At 40.0% G+C, this 10,929-nt stretch overlaps 1 protein-coding gene across 3 annotated transcripts in view; it reads left to right on the top strand.

Moving 5' to 3' along the window:
• The first annotated feature begins 5,312 nt into the window (after nt 1-5,312).
• The window catches only part of katnal2.L (katanin p60 subunit A-like 2 L homeolog), a 32,940-nt gene continuing 27,323 nt past the window's right edge, over nt 5,313-10,929 (top strand). The window contains exons 1-3 of one of the 3 annotated variants that reach the window (XM_018250530.2): nt 5,313-5,461; nt 10,416-10,486; nt 10,565-10,731. In XM_018250530.2, the coding sequence (XP_018106019.1) occupies nt 5,411-5,461; nt 10,416-10,486; nt 10,565-10,731 (289 nt within the window). In that variant the 5' untranslated portion in view covers nt 5,313-5,410. 3 annotated transcript variants of the gene reach the window in all.

Genomic DNA, 10,929 nt, shown 5'->3' with positions numbered 1-10,929 from the left:
CAAAATCTGCCAAGGGCCCATGAGCCCCAAAGCATTACAGGGCCTGCGGCAACAGGTGTTTGACCAGGGCCCATGGTGGGAGCAGTGTTGGACTGGGATGTCAGGCTCACCAGAAAACCTTAGACTGTGGGCCCACTTTATAAACTATTATTCCTCCTGTCCTCTTTATTCAACTAGTCTTTTATATCTACTTACTGTATTCTTCCATTAAACATTTTTTTCCTATAAAGAAATAGGGAATGACCATAAAATAGGCTACACTGTTAGAAGGAAGAGGGGCCACTGACACCTGGGCCCACCGGGAGTTTTCCTGGTATCCCGGTGGGCCAGTCCGACACTGGGTGGGACTGGCAGTCTGTGGGTTTTAGCAAATGCTAGAGGGGCTACTGTATGATGCCATAGACAATGGGTTCCCAACCTTTTTCACTCGTGAGCCACATTCAATTGTAAAAAGAGTTGGGGAGCAACACATGCATGCAAAAGGTTCCTACCATGGTAGATAGATAGATAGTCAATATTTATTGGGCCTGTCAGATACTGTTTGGGCCTCTGTGTTCTTGAAATGCCAGGGCATATTTTGAGTCCCAGTCCAGACCTGACAGGGCACAAGTGCAAAAGGGAGTTGAACCAGTCCCAGAATACCTTTATTTAGGCCACTGGGCCAGAGACCCACTCAGTATTACGTCAGATATAGGCAGAGTTGGTGGGGTGTGTCAGGAACATAATAACCCTTCTGAAATAAATGTCAATAGAAAATACATAAGACTGACACTTTTTTTTTTGAGAAGAAATATTCCAGCCTTCATATATTTTTTCTTTATTGCCCTATTAATAACATTGGCATCAAGCATCGTTTTTACTGGCCAGCACTTGGCGGTTCCAGAATACCTTTATTTACGCCACTAGGCCAGAGACCCACTCAGTATTATGTCAGATACAGGCAGAGTTGGTGGGGTGTGTCAGGAACATAACAACCCTTCTGAAATAAATGTCAATAGATAATACATAAGACTTTGAGAAAAAAAATTCCAGCCTTCCTATATTTTTTCTTTATTCCCCTATTAATAACATTGGCATCAAGCATCATTTTTACTGGCCAGCACAATACCAGCCAGGTAGCAATCCTAATAATACATGATAGGCACATATGAGATGATCAATAGCTAATCCATTGATAGATGATATGTGCCAGATGGAAAAATAACGTGCTAGATGAGAATGTGAAAGATACAGGCAGATATATATAATACTTAAAAAAACAAAATAGATGGAGATAGCTGACAGCAGACAATTAGATAGGAGACAGTATTTTCCTCTGAATTCCAGTGTAATTGGGAGCAGCAACCATGAGTATCAGTAGGGACATTTAAAAGAAAACACTTTGTTAAATTGTATGCAAGTGGCACACACTTTTCCATACCTCCCATCATTTTGGAATTAAAAAAAGAGGAACATAAATATTTGCCGTGCGGAGCGCAGCAACTTTTTTTGACCCTGCCCATTTTTGTGGCCACACCCCCTAATTACCATGTTCATTTTAAAAATTTGTCAGGTTCTGAAAGTTTGAACACATTTCTGTGGTTTTTATGTGTTATTACAGTTTTGCTAATGAAGGTGAATTGCCCTTTAAACTGCAAGTCACCATTTCCCCAAGAGATCTGCTTATCTTAAATAGTTACAATTGTTTCTTTGCTTATCCTAAATTGTTACAAAAGTATCCAAGTGCCCCAACTCTGTATTCTGGACTCTCTGCCAAAAGCCAATTACATTTTAGAAACTTTGTATCTTTTTCTGGCTGTTCAGTGCAGGAAATGAAAGAGAAAGTCTGGTCATTTCAGTAACAATTTGGGACTGCGGGTGGGGCTGTAAAAATGGGACAGCTGGGAGTGGGAGTTATACTTTTCCCATTGGAATTAGCAACCGCAGTAGGGAGAGAAGAAATTAAAAATGATATTTTGCAGGGGGCCCAGTACACACAAGTTGTGCTACTGGGTCCTTCTGTACAAATGATACCAGATGAAAAGTCTGCTGGTGGGCCCTCAGCAATCACATTTCAGGGGCATCCAAAACGTTGTGTGGCACACAATAAAACTGATGGGCAGGCCCGGACTGGCAATCTGTGGTTTCTGTCAAGTGCCAGATGGGCTGCTATAAGGTGCCATAGACAGTCAGTATTTAGTGGGCTGGTGGGGACTGTTTGGGCCTCTGTGTGCACTGATGTACCTGAAATGCCAGGGCCTATTTTAATTCTCAGTCCGGACTTGCTGATGGGGTTGAACCCCCTGTAGTCATCAACTCTCCCAGATTTTTCAGGAGTCATCTGATTTCAAAAATTTTCCTGGTAGGGCTGCCACCTTTTCTCTTTCCTAATACCAGGCCCGTCCATCAAAAATATGAATAACTTGAAGGCTTCAGATTTATTGCTATTCTTATTTTCTGTTCCTTATATTTCAATTCAGGTTCTTTACTATTCATCTGCCTCTCTGATTTTGAGACTGCTCCTTGGTTGCTAGGGTAAATAACCCCTAGCCACCAGATAACCGCTTCATTGCCCATTTTGAGAGCTTCAGAACCAAAGATATATATTAAATATACAAAAAAACAGAAGATACAAGCTGAAGACCAATAGCAAATTGCCTTAGCACTCTGCTCTCTAGATAAAAATTAACATTGAAGGGATGGTTCACATTTAAGTTAACTTTTAGTATGTTATAGAATGGGTCATTCTGAGCAACTTTTCAGTTGGTCTTCATTTTTTCTTATTTTTATAGTTTGTCAGTTTCCTTCTTCTTCTAAAAAAAAACAAAGCTCTGTAAGGCTACGAATTTATTGTTATTGCTACTTCTTATTACTCATGTTTCTATTCAGGCCCCTCTCCTATTTATCTTCCACCCATGTTGGCATTTGAAGGAATCTGACTTTCGCGAAGATACCTAATATCCCTTTAGTTCTCAACTCTCCCCGTTTTTTTGGGAGTCATCTTCCTTCAGACATTTTCCCTGGTAGGGCTGCTACCTTTTCTCTTTCCTAATACCATTGGGTTGGGACATCACTTGGGGTAGGGCTTTGATCTAAGGGGTTGGACAAAATGAGCAGTTAAAAGTTGATAGGACAGGTAAAAGGGCTGGACAGAGGTGGGCCTGTGAGCAAATTAAACTTTTGCCCATTTATTAAAGGGGTTGTTCAACTTCCAACACTTTTTTCAGTTCAGTTGGTTTAAGATAGTTCACCAGAAATCTTTTTCAATAACGTTCATAATCTATTTGTGGCCGTTTTTCTAATATTGAAGTCCCTTTATCCCTGACTCTCCCCCCATCTTCAGACCTCCTTTGCCACAAGGCTAGTTGGTAGGGGGGGGCACATTAGCAAGCCAAAATGCTTACAAGGAAAGAAAATGACCTCCAACTTTACCTGCAACTCCAAAGAGATCCAAATACTTATTTGCCCTCGGCAGGGCAAAGAAGGAATGGCCAAACATTCACAGCCAAGATCTGTGCCGACCCATAAGAGTTTTTTTACATGAACTCTTTAGAAAAAAAGGCATATTAAAAATAGCCAGGTGACAGACTTGAGAATAAATACACAAATAACAATCCATAAAAAGTGATGGTGTACTGCCCCAGCCTATTGGACTGAATTAAATAAGTAAAGGTGGCCATACACGGACAGATTACAGCTGCCGATATCGGTCCCTTAGACTAATTCAGCATCTTATCTGTGTGTGGGGGGCTTCTGATGGGTCTCCCTGATCGATATTAGGCCAAAAATCAGCCAGATATTGATTGGGCAGGTTTGATTTTTCCTGAGATCGATGACAGCATTGACTAGTTGGTTTGGTCCTTCAAACAGTCTGCGCTAATTTCCTTTGTTATAATACGATCATTTGGACCTAGGGTTTAACCCGATATCACCCTGCCTTTGGTGGCCATATACAGTTAAGATACACTCCTTTGGCAACCTTCAGAGACACATAAGCCAGTAAGTAGCTGGCCATAGACACATAAATACTATCGTACGAAACAAAGGTTCATACGGATTTCGGACTGTGTGTGGAGTGTCCCGACATTTTTTGTGTCATGGCAATTGGTCCTTTTGTCAATCAGACAGGTTAAAAGAATTATATCAGCTAACAATAATATCTCTCAATGTATTTCCTATCTGACGATATCAATGGGCAGGGTCAGACTGGGGGGCCCATGGCCCACTGGGGCTGCTGTTCAAGGCCCCCCGAGCCCCGACCCTGCCACAAATCCCCCTCCGGACCCCGGGGTTCAGCCACCTTTGGCATTCCCCGCAAGCGTGCGTACCTCTTTTGAGGGTGCACGAGAGATGTGGCCCACCGGATTTTTTTCCGAGTGCCCGCAGGCCCAGTCTGACTCTGCCAATGGGAGACTGTAGGGCCACCATCAGAGGGGCACAGGGGGTACAAGTGTACCGGGGCCCGGGTCTAAAGGGGGGCCCGGCTGTGCTGCAGTTTTTGAAATAGCTGGGCCCCACTTGGCAGTGCCGAAGCCGCGAAAAGACCCAAACTGAAGTCCTGAAGTCACAAGTTCATTTCTACTGAACACCAATGTGTGTTTTTTTATTTTTTTTAAAGCCCTAGCCACCAATGTATTATTTTAATACCCCCCCCGCCACCAATGTTTTTTGTTTTTTTTTTAAATATTCTCTGCAGCCCCAATTTCTTTTTTTTTTAAATATTCTCTGGGGCCCCAATTTTTTTTTAACTTGTAAGGCAACATTTTGTTTTAACTTATGAGGGGGCCCTGACCACCAATGATTTTTAAAAAAAATGGGGGTCCCTGGCGCCAATGTTTTTTTTTAACTTTTATGGGGAGCCCTGGCGCCATAACTTATAGGGGGGTCATGTCCATCAATGGCTTTTTATAACGTGTGTGGGGGGTGTTACCGTTTTTAGTGCTGATGTCTGTGTGGTCTTTTAACTGTGGTGTGGGATCTGGGGTTGGGCTGGGCGAGACCCCAAAAATGTTGTAGGGGACCCTGATTTTTAATGGCGGCCCTGGGAGACGGTCACTACTATTTCTCAGACTTAACTTTTGTACAATAGCTGTCTGTCAATTAATGGTCAGAGCATTGTGTGATTTTTTCTCTTTACTACTTTATAGGAATCTGAATGGGAAGTAGCAGGTCGGAATATTGGCACCTGCACGTCTATGTACAGTTTAATGCACTGAGCAATTGTCATAACGACAGGTTCTCAGGAGTTTGAAAAGTAACATGTAATTTCCATATAGTGCAGCTAAGAACTTCCTATTGGGTAGCTTGTGTGAAACGCCCACCAATCTGCAAGGCTATTGGCTCCTAAAGGTGCCGCTCTCCAGGAAGCCCCTCCCCAGTCTCAGTTCCACTTGGGATACCTCTCGCTCCCAGATTATCAGTGTTACACAGGATGGAGCTCTCCTACCAGGCGCTCAGAGTCGCTTCACAGAACCGAGAGGCGGTAAGAGCCCGTGCGCGCTATAGTTTCGGTTGCGCGTGCCCGTGTAATGTAACCCTGGGCTTTCTTAAAACAGAGAGGGGCGCTGTGTATATTCGTACGGCTGGGGTGATAAAGTAACGAGCTGTTGCGGTTTTCCGTTCTACCTCCCTGCCCATTATCGCTGAAATATCTTGCGGAGCCGCTGCCTTTCGCTTTGGCACCGAACGGGTTAGTCCGGTGTGAAGTTTCTTTTCGTTGCTATGGTAATAGACCGTGCGCTCCAGGTGCTTCCGGGTGTGTATAAAGCGCATGCGCAGTGTTGCACGTGGGAAATGCTCAGTATGTGGTAGAACTGGCCATTGTAAGCGAACTTACTACTGATATAATGGGTTTTGTTTGGTTTCAGAGTTATGACCCTTTTATACGATAAAGGGGTCACTGATCCTGGGAAAAAAATCAATGACTTCAAGGCTTCAGCTTTATTGCTATTCTTATAATCTATTGCTTATATATTTCAATAGTCCTTTACTATTCATCTGCCATTTTGATTATGAGACTGTTCCCTGGTTGCTATGGTACATAACCCCTAACCACCACATAACCGCCTCTGTGCCCATTCTGACAGCTGTACAACCAAAAATGTCGATAAATAAAAAAAAAACAGAAAAAACAAATTCCTTAGCACTTTGCTCTGTACATAATACTCAAAGTTAACTTTAAAGAGATGGTTAACCTTGAACTTAACTTTTTTTTATGTTACACAATTAGAGTTGCCACCTTTTCTGAAAAATAATACCGGCCTTCCTATATAATATATATTAACCTTTTTTCCCTATTAATAACATTGGGATCACTGACCTTCCTATATATTTATCTTTATTCCCTATTAATAACATTGGGATCACTGACCTTCCTATATATTAACCTTTTTTCCCTATTAATAACATTGGGATCACTGACCTTCCTATATATTTATCTTTATTCCCTATTAATAACATTGGGATCACTGACCTTCCTATATATTTATCTTTATTCCCTATTAATAACATTGGGATCACTGACCTTCCTATATATTTATCTTTATTCCCTATTAATAACATTGGGATCATATCACTGACCTTCCTGTATATTTATCTTTATTCCCTATTAATAACATTGGGATCACTGACCTTCTATATATTTATCTTTTTTCCCTATTAATAACATTGGGATCACTGACCTTCCTATATATTTAATCTTTATTCCCTATTAATAACATTGGGATCACTGGCCTTCCTATATATTTATCTTTTTTCCCTATTAATAACATTGGGATCACTGACCTTCCTATATATTTATCTTTATTCCCTATTAATAACATTGGGATCACTGACCTTCCTATATATTTATCTTTATTCCCTATTAATAACATTGGGATCACTGACCTTCCTATATATTTATCTTTATTCCCTATTAATAACATTGGGATCACTGACCTTCCTATATATTTATCTTTATTCCCTATTAATAACATTGGGATCACTGACCTTCCTATATATTTATCTTTATTCCCTATTAATAACATTGGGATCACTGACCTTCCTATATATTTATCTTTATTCCCTATAAATAACATTGGGATCAGCCATCATTTTTACTGACCCTATATAAAATAGAAATTCTGAGTAACTTTTCAGTTGGTCTTTTTTTTTATTGGCCAATTAAAGGATTTGCTGTTTGCTTCTGGCTCTTTCCAGCTTTCACATGAGGTTCAGTGAAAAAAACAAACAAATGCTCCGTAAGGCCACTAATGAATTGTTATTGCTACTTTTTATTCCTCATCTTTCTATTCAGGCCTCTACTATTTATATTCCAGTCTATCTTGCAAATCAAGGCATGGTTGCTATGGGTAATTTGGACCCTGGCAACCAGACGGCTGAAATTGCAAACTGTAGAGCTGCTGAATAAAAATAAATAACTCAAAAACTACAAATAATAAAAAATGAAAACCAATTACAAATTGTCTTAGAATACCCCTCTCTACATCATACTAACAGTTTATTTAAAGGTGAACAAGCACCTGTCTACCAGGCGCAGTCTACATCAAACTTTCAGATAAGGAGTTCATTATACAGAGGGTTTGTCTGTGGTTGGTCAAATGGCCAAAAGGGATAATTGTCCAGGGCCCACCATTCATCTGCTATAACTTTTGTGTTTGAGGCCCAAACAGCCCCAGAAAATATTGACTCTAACTCTATGGCATCTTACAGGAGCCCCTATGGCATTTGCCAGAACCCACAGATTGCCAGTCTGGGCATAGCACCAACTATTTATCCTGCCTTATCAACTTTAGGTCCTTCTGCTTCAGGATAGTCCAATTTCTTGGAGCAGCTGTGGACCAATCAGATCTGTGGACTGGGCCCGCTAGTGTCTTAAAGGAGAACTAAATCTTAAAAATGAATGTGGCTAAAAATGGCATATTTTATATAGTGAACTGTTTGCACGAGGCTAAAGTTTCAGCTTGTCAATAGCAGCAATGATCCAGGACTTCAAACTTGTCACAGGGGGTCACCATCTTGGCAAGTGTCTGTGACACTCACATGCTCAGTGGGCTCTGATTGGCTGTTGAGAAGCTAAGCTTAGGGCTCGTCACTAATTATCCAGCAGAAAATGAGCTTCCCTGGCTGTAATATAAGCTGATGCTACAGGTTTGCTGATTATTAAATTCTGATGCTAATTGCACTGGTTTCTGTGCTGCCATGTAGTAATTATGTGTATTAATTACTAATCAGCCTTATAGTGTGACATTTCTATTCTATGTGTACTGTATATTGTGAGTGGGTCCCAAAGCTCAGTAAGTGACAGCAGCACAGAGCATGTGCAGTGAATCAGCAGAAAAGAAGATGGGGAGCTACTGGGGCATCTTTGGAGACACAGATCTTTACTGCTAAAGGGCTGTGGTTGCCTTGGGCTGGTACAGAAGCACAAAACATCATGTACAACATTTCTAGCTGCTTCTTTAGTTAGGCTTTAGTTCTCCTTTAAAGCAACCCTGGGATTGGTGCTTTGATTAACCACCTCTGCCTCTTCCCAAAGGTGGTTCCAAGAACCAAGGGAGCTGGAAAGTGAAACATAATAATCAAACTTTAGATATCTTTTAATTAAGTCAGTTCAACAGAAGCCTTAGTCATGAAACAAGGGGGTACACTGCCCCTTTAACTTGGTTGTGGTTTTCTAGGCCCTATCCGTTTCCCTCTTATACGACAAATTATTAGCAAATGGCTTTCTTTATTATTTGTGGTCATGGAAAGCCTTTCTGGATTGTGTTTTAGCAGCAAACAAGAAAACCATCTCATTAACTCAATCTAATTAATAAGTATTGCTCAGTTATTGGAGCACTTAAGAACCTAATTGCTTTTTAACGCACTTTCTGCATTTCTCCGTTTCTGTTAATTATTTACAGACAGTGCGGAGCAGTTGCTTTTAATTACTCCTTTTATTAAGCGATTAGCTCTCACGCATGTTTATCTCACTTAACATTTAGTTGCGAAATCGATTTTATGTTTCGTTGAAAAATGCATTTGCATATGCGTAATGACCGCCAGAGTGTATTTAAAGGCCGTTTAAAAAGTGCCATTCCTAATCTTTCATTAATAATTAAACAAAGTTAGGAACTTGGAGAAAAAGTAAGAACAGCCCATTGAAGCTGAGGAATGGAGCCATTATATTGACTCGGTAATTAGATGAAATTAAAGGAAAACTGTCCCAAAAATGAAATGTGCTTCATCTCTTGGAAATTAGAAACCTTTCAATATAACCAAACGGGCGTTACTCTAAATCCAGGAGTAAGATTTTTATTGACAGTTAGAGGAACATTTATCAAAGGTCGAATTTCGAATTTAAATGACCCAAAAACTCGATTCAAGTTTTTTCTCTGAAAAAAACTCGAATGTCAGGAAGGCTGCAAACATCTCCAAATTGATCCCTGGATGTTTTCCATTGACTTAAACAGCAATTCGGCAGGTTTTAGGTGGCTAATAGTCAAATTCAAATTTTTAAAGGGCCAGAGTATGATAAATCTCGAAAATCAAATAAATTTTTTTTTTTAAAAAACTCGAATCAAATTTGTAGAACTCCCTAGTCGAATTTGACAGTTTTGACTATGAATTTTTTTTTTAAAATTCGACTCTTGATAAATCTGCCCCTTAGGTCAGATACATTGGTGTGTGTGCTCCCTAGACAATGTATTAAAGGGGTTGTTCACCTTTGAGTAAGAATCTTATATGATGTAGAGAGTGATATTCTGAGACAATTTGCAATTGGTTTTCATTTTTTATTATTTGTGGTTTTGGAGTAATTTAGCTTTTTATTCAGCACCTCTCCAGTTTGTAATTTCAGCAATATGGTTGCTAGGGTCCAAATTTCCCTGGCAACCATGCGATAAGATACTGGAATATGAATACAAGAGACCCGAATAGAAAGATGAGTCATAAAAAGCGGCAATAACAATACACTTGTAGCCTTACGGAGCATTTGTTTTTAGCTGCGGTCACTGACCCCCCATTTGAAAGCTGGAAAGAGTCATAAGAAAAAGGCAAATAATTAAAAAACTATAAAAAATTGAAAAATGAAGACTAATTGAAAAGTTGCTTAGAATTAGCCATTCTATAACATACTACAAGTTAAGTTCAAGGTGAATCACCCCTTTAAAGCTATCTGTCTTTGAGTATAACTGACTCCGACTCACAGCTGCATGTACAGAGACAAATTGCTGAGAGTGGGAGAGTGAAGAATAACTTTATTTCAGAAACGGCACAGAGTTTTATACAGATTCTATTTAGATTGTTTCTTACGTTGTATTTTTACGAGATGAAGCTTCTATTACATTTTAATTTCCCATTTAAAGCAATGTTTTGTGTAGAAATCTGCTGCATTGTATACTTTCCTGTATATTCATTCAACAAAAATGATATTGCTCCTTTAATTTTCCATCCAGGAAGAATTGCGCACTGAAGCACGGAGGAAGAACCTTCTGATCCTTATCATGCATTACTTATTGCAGGAAGGGTAAGGACTGTCTCCCCCTGCTGGTGATTGCTGGAGAGGTGCTGATTAATGATGTTGTTCCCTCTCTGATATTGGCAGGTACGTGGATTCCGCCAACTCCCTGGAACAGGAAACCAAAATCAGTTCGAGACGCTTCGAAGTCTGTGACAATGTTGATCTCGAGACCATCTTAATGGAGTATGAAAGCTACTATTATATCAAATTTCAGAAATATCCTAAAATCACCAAGAAAGCATTAGATCACGGTATGTTACTTATTAATTGACCCCCCCCTTTTGCAAAGCAAAGACCATAATACACAGGATGATGGGAGTTGTAGATCACAGAGAGCAGGTTGGACAAGGCTTGCATATCCTAGGGAAAAACTTTAAAAACTGAAAGGGAAAGTTGACTTTTCAGTGTGTAATCCTGACACAACCTGCAGTTGCTCTTCTTGATTTAAA

This window comes from Xenopus laevis, chromosome 1L (genome assembly GCF_017654675.1).
Source record: "Xenopus laevis strain J_2021 chromosome 1L, Xenopus_laevis_v10.1, whole genome shotgun sequence".
Lineage (NCBI taxonomy): Eukaryota > Metazoa > Chordata > Amphibia > Anura > Pipidae > Xenopus > Xenopus laevis.
Note: the sequence above shows the minus strand (reverse complement) of the source record. Positions and strands in the feature narration are given on the sequence as shown.